We start from the raw sequence: 18,304 nt of genomic DNA, 5'->3' as shown, positions 1-18,304 counted from the left end.
CAATTTTTCCCTCATTGAAAAAACTCATTGATCTTAAACAAAGATAGAAATACATGATTTGATTTGATGTTTTTATGATGATTTTTATGTTTTTTTAAACTCCTTTTAAAATTTTAATTTAATATTTATTTTTTTCCAATTACATGTAAAAATAATTTTAACCTTATTTTTTTCAAGGTTTGAGTTCCAAATTCTCTCCTTCCCTCTACTCCCCGCTCTGTTGAGAAAGCAAGCAATTTGATGTAGACTGTCCATAAAACACATGATCTTAATATCTGACTGAGGAACATGGCTTTCCCAGGTTCTCTTGAGGCATATTGTAGGAGGCTTTACCATTTAATAGCTGTGTGATTTGGCACAAATTACTTAATCTCCTTGGGTCTCAGTTTCCTTATCCATAAAATAAGGTGTTGAATAAAGGTGAGTTTGTTTGTCTCTTTCTGCTTTAAATCTATGGTCAGAGTAGCTCCTGATCACAAGTGAAAACCAGGGAGGCCCAAAGGGATATGAGATGGGAAAGTACCTTGGGTTATCCAGGACAGTCTCTTAGTCCAGCTGAGGATATTTGGGCTTCTTAGCCCCCAAAGAGCTAACTTCCCTTATCTCAATGTGGAGGTTTGGTTCTCATCTTTAAGAGTTATTATTGGAAATGTTACATCAGTCCTTTCCTATGCTGGCATTTCACTTTTTTCCGTTTGGGACAACCCCAAGAATCTAGGTGTTATTGAAACACTACTAACTCGTTGGTTCTTTTTACTGACCCTTCTAGAAGCTAGATAAAAGATGACAGGAATGTGGCATGGCCAAGAGCCCCTTGAGAGCTGGCCCTAGAATCTTAAAATCAGGAAATCTCCAAGGTGCCATCTCCAGCGTCAGCATCAGCACCATGGTCAGAGCAGTCTACATTTATAGAGCCCTACTTGTCTACAAGACACTTTATCAGCACCATGGTCAGAGCAGTCTACATTTATAGAGCCCTACTTAACTGTCTACAAGACACTATAGGCATTCTCTCATTTGATATTCACAACTTTGTTAGAGAGGTGTTACCAGTATCTCCATTTTAGAAATGAGGAAACTGAGTCTGAGAGAGATGAAGTGACTTACCCAGGGTCACACAGCTAGCACCTGAGGTCATCCATACCCAGGCCTTCCTGACTCTGTCCTTCAGGCTGCACTGTTTCTAAGTAGAAGGGACCTCCGAGATCATTTGGAAGGAACTTAGTTCTTTTTTTCTACTCAGTATTAATCACAGAAGATTATAACATTAAACAATGAGGATGATTACCTTTGTAAAGTGCTTTATAAATGTGACTTATTATCAGTAAGCATCTCTTGGGGACCCTGTTGCCTTAAAGGGTCTCGCTGACTCCAGGAATCATTGCATCTTATCCAGGTGAACCAGAAATAGTCTCATTCCTAAAAATGGCTATTTCAGTCTCTGCTGGGAGCTAACTTCAATATCTAATTATTACCATATCTGGGGAATCATTCATTGTGTTTAGCTGGAATCCTAATCTACTGAGTGTTCATTCTGGTGAAATTTGAAGCTTTCACTCAAAATGCCCAAGTCCTCAGCATCACAGGATACCTGTTAAGAACAGCTTCACAAGAGCCTTACTTGGGAAGGAAGCAGGGGGCCTCCTGGAGAGTAACACTAAGAATCATTGAATCATGAAGTCTCAGGGATGGGCCTCCAAGGGATGTTTGTGTTCATTTATGCACCCAAACCTGAGTGGTCCAGTAGTAAAAGCACTGAGCCAGGGGGCAAGAATGGCCTCAGTTTCTCCCCTGATTTTCTAGTAGGTCTATCTTGGAATCCTAGGCAAGTACTTACCAATTGGGTTGAAGGTGACCAATGCTTGCCCCTAGTGGATTCTAGAGGATCGTGAGCCCCTCACAAATAGCCAACTTTGTTAATGATTTCATTCCATTTTAAAATCATGTTTGATTTCTGATGACAAAAAAAGTCAGATGCAGTATTCATGCTGGAACCATGCAACCCAACTCAGCTCTGCCACAAAGGAAACAGGAAGAAAAACCATTGTGTCTCCTACTTGTAGAGATTTTTACAAGAAGCTATGTTGAGTTCTTTGAGTAGGGAACAGGCAGCCCTTTGAGAGCCATACCTAGAATTGTGGCATTTCAGAATCTGAAGAATCAGAGAATCCTATATTTAGAGCTTGAAGGAACCTTGAGGGGGCATCTAGGCTTCAAAGGGCCTGGAAGTCCATTACACCAGATTTCATGCCCTTGACCAGATCCCATAGGCGAGACAAGTTTTTTCACCACAGTGATCAGAACTGTATTATCTTTACAGCTACCACTGAAAACTCTCCGGTAAGAAGACAGATGAAGTCCAAGTCCCATCATCATGTCCTGGTCTGAACAGCAGGATGGAGGATCTGCTGGAGAATGCCATCAGCAACCACACCAAACTCAAGATTTTGTTTTTCATCTGACAAACGAGCTCAGCAGCAAGCTCTTATTTATTATAGTTAGGTCATAGCACAGGCTTTGAATCAGTGTTGCAGCTGTCTTTTATTTTAGCGATTTATTTTTTAAATGTGCCCAGATGTGTGGCAGCCCCTTTGTCCAAGTCGGTACAAAGAGGAGGTTTACCCCAGCCTGATTAGTGGTATCGGGGAGAGGGCATCTACTCCTCTCCCTGTTCAGTATTCATTCCATGACTGTAAATAGCCACATGGGCTGGCCCTTCCAGTGTCTTTAAAAAAATCCAACATTTTTTGAATCATCCTTAGAGAAGTTTTAACTAGTCCCCCTATTCAAGAGTACATGGCAACTCGTCAATGACATGATTTCATAGTCTAATTGCATCAGCTAGGTAACAAAACCAAACAATGCCTTACAGAATGGATGAACGAGGAACGTACCCACATTGCAGCTAATGGATTTCACCAGTCAGCATGGAATGACCAGGATGTCATGGCTCTCTACCTTTTCTCCCACTTTCTTCTGATTTTCAATATGTGAATTTTATTGCCTAATGTAAATATGACCCTTAATAAAAAAAAGGAGAGAAGGAATTTGTTTCCATACAATGACTCTGTTTCTCTTTGTCTAGCCTGGTTATTAATAGTAGAAGCCAGTCCTACCTGATGTCATCCATCCTCTGCTTACAAGGCTGTCTGTCACGTTTTTTCCTTCCAGTGATTAGTCTAACAAACATTTAGGTGTCTACTTACAAATACTGTGCTTGGGTGCTGGGAAGACCTTGAGTGCCTGTCCTCAGGGAGTTCACACCCCACTACATATGGTTCTGAGGACCTTTCCTTATAGTACCTAATGAGCTTTGAGAGAACTCTCTCATGTTCAGTTCCGTGGTGAAAGAGATGTTCTCAGTTTTTTCTGAACTCCCTGTTCTGAGACAGTGATACTGCCCCCGGAGCATCCCCTTAGAGCGATGAATGTCCATTGTGGTTCAGTATTTGAATGGATCTGTGATCTCATCAGTGGATATTCCCAGCCCATCCATATACTTCACCTGTCCTGGGTGTCTCTGGTTCTTACCCTCCCATACACCCATTTACCACAGGGAATCTACTCAACATGTTCAAATACAGTGAGGATCCTTTAAGAGCCTGTCGACTGACCATTAGTGACCTTTACATTCCTGCCATGTGATCAGCCCAGCCCTCACAAAAAAGTAGATATTGAAGCATGCAGGGAAATTCCTACCCCCCCCCCATATCTGATTCATCCCCTCCTTGGTAAGCACAGGCTTCCTCCAGCAAGAGCCAAAGTGTAGTGAAGCTCTGTGCCTTCCAGTTAACTCAGTTTACCGCCCCCCCAAATTTGTAGTGTTAGTGGACTTCTCCTCTCTCCTACCTCATATATATATATATATGTATGTATGTATGTATGTATGTATGTATACACAGCCCTACATCTTTCAAAGCCACAGAATCATGGGAACATACATAATCCCAATTCTCTCTCCATCACAGAACAAGACCCATGGCCAGAGAAACTTTGTGGACTGTTTTCAACATGTTCATAGATGAGAGAAAATAGTCAGACTCTGCTTGTCTAGTTTAAGATGTGACTAAAAAAATTAGACTTCTTCAAAGGCAAATAAAAAGCCACAATCAATTTTTACATTGTAATCTCTGGAAACTGGAAAGATATAATCATGTCGACAAGAAATTACTGAATAAAAAACCAAACATTTATTAAGCTCCTACTGGATACAGTCACAGAATTAGCAACCTTTTGCACTAACCAATGGTGTACAGTTGCTAGGCACAATATTCGGGCCTGGATCTTTCATCATGAAATGGTACAAAGAAGAATCTCAGTCTTGACACTTGATGAGTGTTTTCCCTATCCCCTCTCCTATCTCAAGGATTCTCATTGCTACTGTGATCTACAAGACACCCCTTCTGTTTAATATAGATATTTCATATTTATAAGGATTCTCTTTATAAATCAATTTCTTGGTGCTGATATAGTTAACAATGAATGCAAATACCAGGGTCAGTGCCAGCACTGCAGATAAGGACCATCCCCGGTGAAGAAGATTAAAGGGCCATTTTAATCTGATTATAAGACAAGCTTCATGATGGGGCAAAATAGTGTTTGTGCAGAACCAGAAACTCTGGGAAATATAGGCCTTGATAAGCATCTTTTTGGGAAAAAATTCTTGATATATGTGCATATGCCCACACATAGATTCAGTTGGAAAAAACACAACAAATTCAAATGTTTGAACTCTGAGAAGAGCCTATCTGTAGTGTGTACCCATATCCCCTCTCAACAAGGCTTGAGCTGGCAGATCTGATACACACCCCCCTTCCCTGCCCCGGCCAGTGCAAAACCTCCCCTGTAATTCTGAGGCTTAAAAAAATTAAATACATTTTTATTGATCTCTCTTGTTTTGACACCTCAGTTTCTCCCAGGATTCCTCTGACTTCCCCCTCCCACAGCCATCCCATATAACAAAGATTTTTTTTAAAGAAAAAAATAAGAGGGAAAAAAAATCAACAAAACTGATTAATACATTGACAAAGTCTCAAAGTATATGCCATGTCCTCTCCCCTCACCCCACGGTACTTCTCACCTCTTCAAAGGGGGAATCTTCTCACATATATTTGGGACCACGCCTATTCTTTGTACTTCTGTTTTACTATCGAAACTTCAGAGTGAAATGGTGCCTCAAAGTCCAGCTCACATGAATGAGATCCCCCTACAATGTTCCTGACCATCCTGGCTTCACTTGAATCTCCAGTGAAGGGGAACCCATTACCTCCCAAGGATGGTTTAGTTCCCCAAATAAAACTTAAATAGGGCTTTTGGAAGCTAGTTAAAAAATAAATCCTCAAATAGAGCAAGTTCCTTAAGAGTAGGGGTTATTTTTTTGCTTTTTGTATTTATACCCCCAGTGTCTTCCATTACTTCATTTGTAAAATCAGAGGTTGGAATCACTGGTTCAATGGAAACAGACCTTGATTTGATGTCAGAAGGACCTCGGTTTGAACCCCAGTCCAGCTGTTTACTAGCTGTGTGATCCCAGACCCCTCTGGGCCTCAGGTTCCTCATCTGTAAAACATGGAGCCTGGACAAGCTGGCCTCTGAACTCTGGAGCAAATGAGATAATATTTGTAAAGCACTTAATACATTGCATGGCACATAGTAGGTGCTTAATAAATGCATTTTTCCTTCCTCCATTTCAGCCCTATGTCTACAATCCCATGATCCTTCCACAGCTTGCAGAGATAGGTTTAATGATCATAACACTAGAAACACAAGAATGACATTTTTGGGGCAGCTAGGTGGCACAGTGAATAGAGCACTGGCCCTGGAGTCAGGACGACCTGAGTTCAAATCCAGCCTCAGACACTTAACACAAAAACTAGCCGTGTGGCCTTGGGCAAGTCACTTAACCCCAATTGCCCTCCAAAAGGAAGGAAGGAAGCAAGGAAGCAAGGAAGAGAAAGAAAGAAAGAAAGAAAGAAAGAAAGAAAGAAAGAAAGAAAGAAAGAAAGAAAGAAAGAAAGAAAGAAAGAAAGAAAGGAAGGAAGGAAGGAAGGAAGAAAGAAAGAAAGAAAGAAAGAAAGAAAGAAAGAAAGAAAGAAAGAAAGAAAGAAAGAAAGAGAAGAAGGAAGGAAGGAAGGAAGGAAGGAAGGAAGGAAGGAAGGAAGGAAGGAAGGAAGGAAGGAAGGAAGAAAGAAAAGAAATTTTCATTACCACTGTTTATGGCCAGAAGGCAGTGCCCTATAAGAGAGACAGCCTAGACCTCCAGTTTGACCTTGCAAAAGTTTGTAGAAGAAGGGACAGAGGTGGGTAAGAATGTCATTAAACTCATCCTGTCACAGGAAGGTCTGAATCATGGCTTACTCTGAACTACTTAGGTCATAATTATATTCAGCTGGAAGGGGCAGCTTGTTTTTGTTCTTGTTTTTTTTTCTGGATCTCCTTGACTAGGGGAGCTCATTCCCAAAGCAGGATATAATGGAGGCAATGGCCAGGTTCATTCCAATCATGAGGGCTAGTGGTGCCCTCACATCAGGGTTTCCACAATAGTCTCATCACAGGATAGTCAGACATCTCTTCTAACAACTCTCTGGTTCCAACCTCTCCCCACATTTATTTATGGGACAGCCAAGACATATCACAAAGAAGGCAGTTTGGGGTGATTCATTACAGTTTTAATTTTATGCATAATGTATTTAAAGACAAGGTCATAAAGAAGAGTTGGAGAAGAATATCTTTCTGTTCAAAGGCATTGGTTAAAAAAAATAATCATCATAACTACATTGTCTGCTCCCATAACAGGAAAAAGAACGTTTCCTCTTTCATTGTTCTCAATAAAGAGTATTTTTCCACTTAAGACACTTCATTTTATCACAAGATGATTGCAAACAGGTGCAGGTGAGTTTCCACAAGAAATTAGCAAATGAAGATTCACATAGTGCTTGGGTTCAATCCGAAAAAGCACACATTGACACAGGATCAGAAACAGGGAATGGGACTTAGAAGTTGCATGAAATGATCAGCATCGGCTATGACTAATCTATTTAATGAAGTAACCTGGTCTCCATGGCTTGGAGAAGTGGATCTGTGTAACAGCTGTGTACCAGAGAGGCAAGAACCCCAGTCTTGTGCCCCCAAGGCTTACTTTCTACCCATGAGGCCATCTCCTGGCACATGGGCATTCTGATGATTTAATGTCTTCACTCAACAGCCAAGAAGTGTGTTATTGGGATCTAAGTGGAGCTATGTCTGTATGCTCTGATGTAAGAACTTCTTCATGGTATTGACCTCATATAGATCATTCAAATAATTGATAGGTCTCACATTTTAAACTCTAAACCTTTCCAGCATCATTTTACAAAAACCAGGCTCTTTCCTCTTAAAACAATCGGCCTGTCCTCATCTGTAGCTGGTAACCAGCTAGGTTTTAACAATCAAATTAACATTGTCTTGGATTATAGAAGACGATGATTCTGACCAGCTTCTCTACCCATATCGGGCATGTCTTCTGAATCCAAAGATAGATCCCACATCATCATTCTGGTAAATTTGTCAACATTCCAAGCTTTAGTTTTTTAAAAAGTGCCTACAGGGGCGGCTAGGTGGCATAGTGAATAGAGCACCTGCCCTGGAGTCAGGGGGACCTTACTTCAAATCCAGCCTCAGACACTTAACACAAAAACTAGCCGTGTGACCTTGAGCAAGTCACTTAACCCCAATTGCCCTGCCTTCCCCCTCCAAAAAGCAAAAAAAAAAAAGACTTAAAAAATCAGAATGGACTCCATAGTGGAGTTTATGAGCCTCCTTGAGCATTTTCGAAGAGACCCAAAGCCCTCATTGAATTTTTGTTAGTTTGGAATTGTCAGGTTATTTTTGATTTTTTTTCCACCACAGAAGGCAAAGGCCCAATCAGATCAGGCACAGAACTATATAAGTGTTAAACAAATGTGCAAAACCATTCAGAGGGCATGGCAGAAGCATCAGTAACTTAACCTACCTATAATTGCCTTTCAGTGGGCACCTTCCCACCACTCCTGAGGAAACAGAAACTAACCAGGGGCCATCCTCAGGGTGTATACAATATGAGACCCACATTTCCTTGTAATTAGCCTTATTAAAAAAAACTTGCTCTGAGTTATGGAATCGGCATAGTGATGTTGGGCTAAGAACAGCATAGATAGGGTTGGTCCCCATGACCAGTGGAGTCTGCTCCACCATTCTTTTGATCTGCCCAAGAAAAGTCAATGCTGTGTGATAGTCTCAGCAGTTATGTCTGTGGGGTCAAGGCACCAGGCTAGAGTAACAAGTTCATCTTCAGAGTTGTACCAATAAGGACTTAAGCCACAGTGGGAATCAGAAGAACCGAACTTATTTTCTCAACATTTGGATCAACTTGGTTGATATGGAGCAGATCTCTGAGTTCTCAATAGCAAAAGGTCTACTGACCCCAGTCCCCATCATGAGTTTGTAGAATTTCCTTTTAGGTTGTCTTAGTTTATTTAAAATATCCCATATTACATCATCACTCCTTCCATTACAAGGGACCTTAACCTGGGGTCCATGGATAGATCTCAAGCGGTCCATGAACTTCTTAAAAAATATATTTTTACAATTGCATTTCAATATAACTGGCTTCCTTTGAAATTCTATGATTTTTTTCACATTTAAAGACATGATTCTGCAAAGGGGTTCACAGGTTCTTCCAGATTGCCAAAGGGAGCCATGGGGTCTAAGAACCCATAGTCTACAGCTAAACCATCTCCACCATTCCTGCCTTCTGCTGCCACCAGTCGATGGGAAGCCTAAGAAAGCTGCTCTGGCTATGGAAACTAAATAGAAGTCTCATCCCGCTCTCCAGAGAGAAAACTGTACATTTGATAGCCTACAGTCTGAAAAGGAATTTATCTTTGTGTTTTTGTGGCTCTGAAGGAAGCACACCCCACAGCCTGTGCTTTTTCATTTCTACAGCTCTCGGGTATTTGCTTACTTGGAGTTAACATCATAAGGTACTGAATTAGATAAAATAGCCATGCTTTTCAACCACCACAGGACTTTGACTAAGAGGTTTAAAGCAAGGAGCATATCTATGGAAGGAAGCAAGTGGGGGCTACAACATTATTAAGGGTTAGGTAACCTTCAAAGCTGTTACATCTGTAGAATCCTATCAACACAAGTGGTGAAAAGTAATTCCATCCCAATGGTCACCGACCAGGTGCTCTAACCTGCTGGTTCCCTTTGTTAATTGTTATATTTGTCTGTTTCAGCTGATGATCATCTCACCATCCACCTAAAATTATAACCCTTTTGGGGGGACCATTTTAATAATAAATGAGGACTTTAAAAAAGAGGTATCAGCCCCCTCCCAGTTAAGGAAGGGAGGGGAGAGGGAACACCCTAGTCTAAGAGCTTTCCCCATATAAGTTTTTTGGGAGACAGCAGATGAGGGAACAGTGAGGAAGAAAAGTCAGACAGAGGAGAAGTCAACAATGTACAGCTAGCAGCAGAAAGTATGATAGACTGCAGGTAACACACTTGGGAAGCCTTAAAGTGATTTGTAAGTAAACGTCAGCCATTCAGAGACAGAGTCCAACAGCTGCCCCGCAGAGCAATCCTAGACCTCTCTAACGCTCCTTGCACTCTTCCTTCATAGTGCTGACCCAATCTGGTCTTCCTTAAGCTGGTTTCCAGGAGCTATTGTCAATTTGCTTTCTTTCCCTTAATTCTACACGTGCAGAAGGAATCAACTGAATTACCCTAAGTGGCTGCTGAGATAATGCATACACTGGGAGAGCTCCTCTGAGTTTCCCAGAGAAAGGAGGGAATTTAGGCCTGTGAGAACATCCGCTGATGCCTCCATGGTCACTGTCTGCTTGTTTTCCCCCTCTGCCTTTTGTGTTGGAGGATTCCCAGCCTCTGTATGTTTGGAATCCTTCCATGGGGCCATTTAATTACAGTAACCTCAAGCTAGCCAGCAGCAGCTTGGTTCTGAATCATCTATAGAGATGACACCATCCAGGTGGAGAAGCAGCTGGCCTGCCGAGATCCGTGCTGGAGGGGCTGTTTCAGCATCAATCCATGCACTGACTCAGCACCTCTCAAACTCGTCCAGTTCCCTCTGAGACAATTGTGTGTGTGCCTCTCCCTCCTCAAGAGCCTTCCTGGGGACCCACTGACTAGAAGAAAAACATGTCTGTGACTCCAGCCATCAGAACACGGGCCAGGGAGGTTCTCTCATCCATTTGTTCTAGTGGCCCAGAAAAGCATTCCATGGGGTATCAGCCAACACACCCACTGGAAAATCATGGCCACGCTGCTGACATCCTCCTTGGACTGTACACAAAACAGCATGTGACCGGGCAAAGAAAAACCAGTTTGTTAAACTTGAAACAACCACTAAGAAGAGAGAAAGACTCTTTAAAGGCTTTGCTTTTGTTCTGTCTTCCTGAAAAGTCACCAAAGTGAAGGCTATCCTTCAAGACTTGACAAGCACTAGTCTTCTTGGGAAAAGGCTAAGTGTGCCCATCATCACAAAACAAGATAACAGCAGCTTAAAATCCACAGTTAGTCATATAAAGCCAAAGATCAGGCTAATGAAAAAACTAAAGCTGGCTAAATCTTAGGAGGGCCAAGGGAGTTTCTTTCTGAGACCAACAGCACAGAGTGTGAGTTAAAATTAGGCTGGTTGTTTAGAAAAGGGGGCTGAAATATCCATCTTCTATTTTACTCAAAGAGGAGAGGGGATTGGTTTTGCTTGGAGTTTGGCCAAGTAGGGAGTTTCTAAGTGAGAGAGAAAGGGTGGGCTTACTTCACTTAAAGAACTTAATCTCCGTGTCAACACAGTCATAGAAAAGGTCTGCCACCTCACTGGGGTCCATGGGGTCTGTGCTGCTCAGAATGCTTTCCATGGCCTCCAGCCCTTGCTTCTCCAGGTCTAACATGGTCTCCATGAGCTTGTGACCTTGATCCTAAGGAAAGAGAGACAGGCTGTTACAACCAACCACACGGAAAACCTCTCTGTGCAGCTCATCGGCTGCCTCACCACTCTGAATATGGTAGAATCATGGAAGAAGAATGGAAGGGGGACCTCAGGCATCATCTCTTCATGGAGAGAAGGTGTCAAAGGATTCTAGATCTAGAGTCCCTAAGAAGGGACCTTAGCTTTACTAGGGAAGGGACCTCAGAGGACACCAAGCCCAACTCTCTCATTTTACAGATGAAGAAACTAAGACCCAGAAAAGTTGTCCAGAGTCACATAGCAACTAAATAAGTGAGATCCTATTAAAATCATCATGTCACTTAATCCATCCTCTTCTTGCAGATGAGGAGACCAGGGCCCAGAGATGGTCTCCAGAGATGAAAGTCCCACTCAGAGTACATGGAAGGGCCTGGACACAAGTTCTGACTACAAATCCCATGTTCTTTCCACCATGGTAGGACACACACACACCCTTTTATACTAGATCTCTGTGACGGAAAACCTTCTCAGCCCTTAATAAAACAAGTATGCTGCACATTTGCTAAATCTCATGAGGCATAAGCAACTTTAATAATGTCTCATATCCTGGGGAAAACCAGATGGCATGCCTTGTTGATACCAGTTAGCAACAACTAAGTAGGTTCCCTCCAAAGTCCCTTATTTTGGGAATAAAAGGGCTGGCCCCCTAGTCTCCAGTCCTATCCATTCCAACCTTAGGTTTGAAATGAACCACTGTCATTAACAGCAAGAGGGATGGCTATCCATGCTGTGGGGGTCTCTGCAGACAGCTTTACTAGGGTATGTTCAAGTCTGAATTGATGCTTTGAAACTCTCTGTGAAGAACTCAGGTGGTTGGGGGGCAAACAGGTGCATGGATTTTAATTTATTCAAACAGCATAAGATTCTAATTCTTGTCATTAAACTATTCCTGGCAAGTGTGTATTTTCACCTTCATGCATACATATAAATAACTTGTGTTTTGCTGAAAAGGTAGAGATGTGATTTCTAAAGAGAATCTCGTCTTCATTGAAGAGGTAATTTTTGAAAAAATAAAGTCACAAAGGGAAGGAGGATATTCACAGCTAAGTGGAGTCTCTGGACAACATTTTACTGGGAGACTGTTTCAAAAGACTTTGTGATAAAACTTAACAGAAACCAAGAATCTGTTGAAAATAAAGAAGCGAGTCTGGGAAGGTTGTCTGGGAATGTCGATCATCAGGAGCAGACCTCAGAGATCAGGGTCTCCTCCCACAGTGCTCCCCCTGGTCACAGACAAGGGGCATGTGGCCCCTCTTTCTCACCCTCTCCCCTCCCACCCCGTGTCTCACCTCATCACTTTCAATGACAGCCCGTGCCCACTCGTGGGCTTTGTAGAGCTCATGCCGGCGGTCAGGCTTCTCAAGAAAACGGGGCTCCTTTTTGGCGGGGTCATCCTCCCCAAAGCAGGGAGACTGGACTTTAGGGACAAGCTTTACATCATCCACAAAGATGAAAGGCTTGAATATGGACCTAGAAGGAGAAGAGAGTCTCTTTCAAACAAACAAAAATATTTAATACAAAAACATTTGCATTGGCTTTCCTTAAATGATATCTTGCTGTTAGGCACTGATGATTGTAATAGGGCAGCTGCACCCTGGGTAGGGGGTTGGAGGTGAAACAGCAGCTGGGCCAGGCACAGGAAAGATAGGCTTGGAGGTGCTGCCTCCTCAACATTAAAGTGGAAGGAACTTACAGCCATCTACTCCCCTATTGTACAGATAAAGACACTGAGACCCAGAGAAGTTGTTCATTGTACCCAGTGACGCAGGTAATAAGACCAGCTGGGTTTCATAGAACAGAGCTTTAAAAACTAGGAGAGGATTTAGAAATCATCTCCTCCAACCACCCCATTTCATATATGAGGAAACAGGCCAGAAAGACCCCTGGTTACAGGTAAGAAGACAGATTTAGAGATAAAAAGATCTTAGAGAGGTTATCCCCTCACTTAACAGCCAAGAAAAGACAACTAGGGGGTCCCATAATGCACAGAGCTCTGACCTGAAGTCAGGAAGACCTCAGTTCAAATTCAGCCTCAGACACTTCCTAGCTGTGTGATCCAGGGCAAGTCACTTAACCTCTATTTGCCTCAGTTTCTTCATCTGTAAAACTAGGATAATAACAGCACCTACTTCTTGAGAGGATTACATGGGATAATATTTGCAAAGCACTGAGCATAGTGCCTGGCATGTACTTGGTGCCATATAAATGTTAGCTATTATTAAGAGGAGTACTGGCAGCTGGGTGGGACAGTGGATAGAGTGCCAGGCCTTGCATCAGGAAGACCTGAGTTCAAATCTGATCTCAGACACTCACTAGCTGTGTGACCCTGGGCAAGTCACTTAACCCTGTTTGCCTCAGTTTCCTCATCTGTAAAATGATCTGGAGAAGGAAATGACAAACCGCTCCAGTTTCTTTGCCAGGTAATCAGCTCCAAGTAGCATCAATACATTTGTTTCCCAGCGAGAGACCTTGACAGAGCCCACAGACCCGACCCCTGTGTTAAGCGAAGGTGGCCAATGTCAAGGGTAGGGGTGGGGAGTGGGCAAAGAGCTGGGCAGGACTGAAACAACTGACCAACAACAGTTATGAAGAAAATCGAAGTTCCGTGACTTGCCCTGACTCACCCAAGAAAGGAGAAAAGCCAGAATCAGAATCCAGATCCTCTAACACCAAGTCTGTCCCTCTTTCCATTGTAACATTATGGATCCAAACCCAGAGTTCTCTCTCGTACCATTCACTGCCTCCTTATGCTGATAAGAAGAAGGTGTCCCTGCTCTCAGAGAGCTGCATGCCAGTCCCTTAGACTGTCAGTGGAGATGGGGATTCTCAGCCCCAACAAGAGACATTCATTCACTCAGCAAGTGTTGTTAGATGACTCTAAGGTTCAGTGAGTTGCTTCAGGGTGTTACGGACAGTGCAAAGAAGCAGAAGTCATGTGGTCCTTGCTCTCCATGACCCACAGTCTAGCTGAGGAGACAAGACTTGGACAGTAGCCACTGAACACAACTCTGAAGGCAAAGCCCTAATAGTCTTGGAGGCAGTACAGCACAGTAGACAGGTGCAAGGTTCAAATCCTACCTGAGACACTTACTAACTGGTGATCCTGGGCAAGTCACCTACCCAACTTCTCTGTACCTCAGTTTCCTCATCTGTAAAACAAGGAGATTAGACTCTATGGCCGCTGAGTTCCCTTCCAGTAATAAATCTGTGGTCCTATGGTCAAGTCATGTCAGCAAACATCTATTAAGCCCCTCCTACGGGCCAGGCATTGTACTAAGTACTGGGAATACAAAAAAAGAAGTCCAAGGTAAATTTCTGCTTTTGAGGAGCTCACAGCCTAGTGGAGTAGATAATACACAAACAGCTATCTGCAAACTAGATACCCAACAGATAGAGAGATGAATACATAAACAAAAAATAGAATACGAAAATAAATGAGGGAAGGGGAAGAGGGAAGGGGAGAGGGAAGGGAAGAGGGAAGAGGGAAGGTGCTGACAGTAAGCAGGACTAGGACAGGCTCCTTAAAGGGGGAGATTTCTCAGAGGCATGAATGAATCCAGGGGGCAGAGAGGAGGTGAGGAACCTTGGGAGACAGCCAAGGAGGGTGTCCGGAGTCAGGAGATGGGGTGGTGTGTTCCAGGTACACCAAGGAAGCAGCTGTCACCAGACTGCAGAGGACACGGCAGGGGAGAAACCGGAAGACAAATGGAATTGACGTTTTCTCCTTCCTGCTTCCCCTGCCCCCAACAGGACCTTCATAGCCAGACCAGTCACCCCAGTCAATGGTAGGAAAAGCACTTTTCCTTTAAATCTTTAAATGAACCTTTAAAGATTCCTAAGAATAACATTTTTTGGTTGTTCCTTTACCTGTTAAAAACAAATCCTACAAATAATCCAGTCCAACTGTTCTCTTCCATTGGAGAAGAGGTACAAGAGTTCACACATCAAGGTAAAGAAATTATTTTCCAAAGAGGGACAGAAATGGATGAGTGTCAGCAAGAACTGCTTTTTACCCTGTCCCTCTGAGGACCCCGGGAGCCTGTGAGTCACTGAAAGAAGGTGGCAGATGAAGGCACGACGCAGCAGCCAGAAGTAGAAAGCTCCAAACTCCCTGCTGCCGGGGCAGCCCAGAAGCTCTGTGCACAACAGCATCCACTAGCATCTTTTCTTGGCTGCAAAGTGAGGGGGTTGAATTAGATAATCTCTCCACGCCTCAGTTTTTGCATCTGTGAAATGGACTCAGAGAGACACCTAGGCCTCAGCAGAGGCATCCTGGGAGATTAGAAATGGGGAGATGCTGGCTGCCTTCCTCACACAAATGCTAGTTAGGCCTGTTAGTGATGACACCAAGGAAGCATTCAGAGCGACTTTAAAGGGCTCTTCATTGCTGACTATTAAAACAAGAGGACATTAAAAGTACTACACTTGTCTGGGGCTCTGGCCCCCAGGACCCTTGGCTCACAAGTCTGAGGGCGTCCCTTGTCCCACAGCCTAAGCCCCAGAGCACAATGGTTTATTTCCAAGGTTTCTGGAGCTGGTTCCTGACCTGATTTCTTTTAACTTCCAGTCGCCCTCAATCAGTTCCAAGAAATGGCATTTCATACTTTTGGAACCCTGTGACAGATCAATCACTCTCAGTCCAGAAACCAGTGCTGAAGGGCTACTTGTTTTCCAAGAATTCCTTTTCTTTGGGTGACTAAAGAGGCAGCAGAGGACTAATAATCCCTGATTGTTTCTATCACACTTTAAGGCTGCAAACAGCATACTCTGATCTGGGCAGCAAAGACGGGAGATGCTTGGGACAGGAGTTGTGACGTTCACTGTGCCCTGAGGAAGGTGAAGCTCAGAGGGAAACAGGCTCAAGGCCAAGCACAGGGTTACAGATTTAAAGGTGGAAAGGACCTTGAAAGTCTCATTTCACAGATGAGGAAACTGAGTCACCGAGAAGGGCAGTTACACAGCTAGTGAGTGATAAAACCAGAATTTTCTTACATGTGTTCTGACTTTGAATCCACAATCCCCTTCGTATGCTGATATGTGATCACCCACCCCCAAAGAAGAAAGAATACAGCTTCGGGGCCAGGAGGCAAACAGTCCAGTCTGGCTGGAGGAGTGCTATGGGGAAAGGCTGAAAAGAGCAGAGGGCCTTGAATGCCAGGTTAGACCACTACAGACTGGCCCAAGGTCTACATTTTGTGACAGATGGATCAATGAATAGGTCACTGAGAACCACGCTGGATGCAGGGGAAAATAGCCCGGATTGTTTTGCATTCTACTACCTGTGTAGTATGTATGACCTTTGGAAGCCTGAGTTTGCTCACCTCTAAAATGAAGGGGTTGGACCACAGGACCTCAGTGATTCCTTCCAGCTGGAGGGTTATGATTTAATGTAGAAGTACCAACTGTTTTTTAATCATTAATCTTTATCATGTTGAAAAGATCATGTGTGGGGTGGCTAGGTGGTGCAGTAAATAGGGCACCAGCCCTGGAGTCAGGAGGACCTGAGTTCAAATTCAGCCTCAGTCACTTAACACTTACTAGCCATATGACCTTGGGCAAGTCACTTAACCCCAATTACCTTGCCTTCCCCCCTCCAAAAGGCAAAAAAAAAAAAGACCATGTGATAAATGGGAAGGAAATGATGAATCAAGAGCTAGAACCTGCCTTTGGATACATCCTGAAAGGCTCCTTCCCCTCTGCCATTAGAGTCTAGTAAGAGAATATTAGAGATGGGGATGGGGATGGGGATTTCAATAGTGCAAGGCATCCCCCTCGCCTAATACAAGTCAGCACCTTCTTTCCAACTGAGCACTGAGGGGTTGAGTGATTTGTCTGGGGTCACACAGAGAGGATGTGTCAAAAGCAGGATTCAAGCCCAAGTCTTTCTGGCTGTAAAGCCAGATCTGTCCACAGCACCTCCCTCTACATCCATCTTAAATCTGCCTTCTGCAGACTACCCCTATCACTCCTGACTATGCCCTCTGAAGGCAAACAAAACAAGTCTATCCCCTCTTTTAAAGCCCTTCAAATCACTGAAGATAGCTGGCATGTCCAGCTATCCCCTCCTTAAGTTTTCTCCATAAACACATGCAGTTCCTTCAACTGAATTCAGAGTGAATTCAAGGCCTGTCTGGCTGCCCTCTCTTGGAAGCTTTCTGACTCATAATAGCCTATTATAATGGTATTTATTATAATAATGACATTTCTATAAATAGCCCTTTAAAGTTTACAAAGCACTTTTGATTATTTAATACTAGTAACTCTGGAAGGTGGATGCTATTCTTATCTCCATTTTATAGATATTAAAACTGAGCCTGCGATAGGTTGAGTGCCTTGCCCACCATCATATCTATCATATTCAAATTCAGTTCTTGATTCCAACTCTAGCCCTCCTTGCACTGGGACACCTCAATGCGTAGCTTATTAATGTCCTTCTTAAAATGAGGTGCCCAGATCTGAATACAGATGTGGGATGTGGTCAGACCAGTACAGAAGGCAGAGAGAGGAAGCCACCCGAGTTTCTTGGGAGGTCATGATTTTTATTGCACCTGAGGCCAGACTGTCCAGGGGGGAGTTAACAACTGCTGGAACTATGATGGTGGAAGAAGAGGCAGTTTCAAGAGTCGTTTCAAAGAAAGCCTCAAAGGAGTGGATGTGGTATGGCGGTAAAGAGAGCACTTAATTTTGAAGCAGATTTGGTTTCTCTCTTCTCTGCCATGATATAACTTTGGACAAGTCTCTGAGCCTCAGCTTCCTTACCTGACAAATGAGAGGGTTGGACTAGACAATTGTTAGGTCCCTCCCGGTTCTAAAATCCCATGCTCCCCCATGCCAGATGGGTCCTATTGAGTGTGAATATACCTGATTTAAGATTTCAGGACCAGATTGGAAAGCAACAAACCTCAGCCCTGCCCAGCATCCCCAGTTAGGGTCAACCTAGCCAAGGTCCAGTCTAGTCTGGCCCCTCTAGTTCAGCCCTTTGAGAAGGAAAGGGGACAAAGGATAAAGGAAGAGACAGGCATATGACTGCTGCCTACCACCATTGGGGCAAAGTAGGTCAGAGTTGCTCACATGATCCCCTACTCCTCACCCCACCCCACTCCACTCCACCCCTCATCACTACAGCACAGTCAGTGTTCCAGTGTCCACAGGACTCCCCATTGGGGGGAACCTCATAATGCTGAGGGGGTCAGACTTTTTCCAATCTAATTCATTATTTTCATAAAGATGTCACCACATACTTGTTTCCAATTACAAATTCTTCTTTCTGGAATCAAAGACAGGATACAGGGCCAA

General features: G+C 43.5%; 2 protein-coding genes across 2 annotated transcripts in view; one reads left to right on the top strand and one right to left on the bottom strand.

The window, feature by feature from the left end:
- Positions 1-3,063, top strand: part of WIPF3 (WAS/WASL interacting protein family member 3) — a 30,501-nt gene extending 27,438 nt beyond the window's left edge. The window contains exon 8 of the mRNA XM_069088303.1: positions 2,321-3,063. Coding sequence (XP_068944404.1) covers positions 2,321-2,344 — 24 coding nt within the window. The 3' untranslated portion in view covers positions 2,345-3,063. The remainder of the gene's footprint in view (positions 1-2,320) is intronic.
- Positions 3,064-6,646: 3,583 nt separating this feature from the next.
- Positions 6,647-18,304, bottom strand: part of SCRN1 (secernin 1) — a 62,576-nt gene continuing 50,918 nt past the window's right edge. Inside the window, exons 7-8 of the mRNA XM_069088633.1 lie at positions 12,298-12,478; positions 6,647-10,958 (exon numbers count right to left, since the gene is read on the bottom strand). Of these exons, the coding sequence (XP_068944734.1) occupies positions 10,800-10,958; positions 12,298-12,478 (340 nt within the window). The 3' untranslated portion in view covers positions 6,647-10,799. The remainder of the gene's footprint in view (positions 10,959-12,297; positions 12,479-18,304) is intronic.

This window comes from Petaurus breviceps, unplaced genomic scaffold (assembly GCF_028583685.1).
Source record: "Petaurus breviceps papuanus isolate PSGF00001 unplaced genomic scaffold, PetGlider_PUasm1.0 185, whole genome shotgun sequence".
In the NCBI taxonomy this organism is placed as follows: Eukaryota; Metazoa; Chordata; class Mammalia; order Diprotodontia; family Petauridae; genus Petaurus; species Petaurus breviceps.
This window is presented reverse-complemented; position numbering and strand designations above follow the sequence as displayed.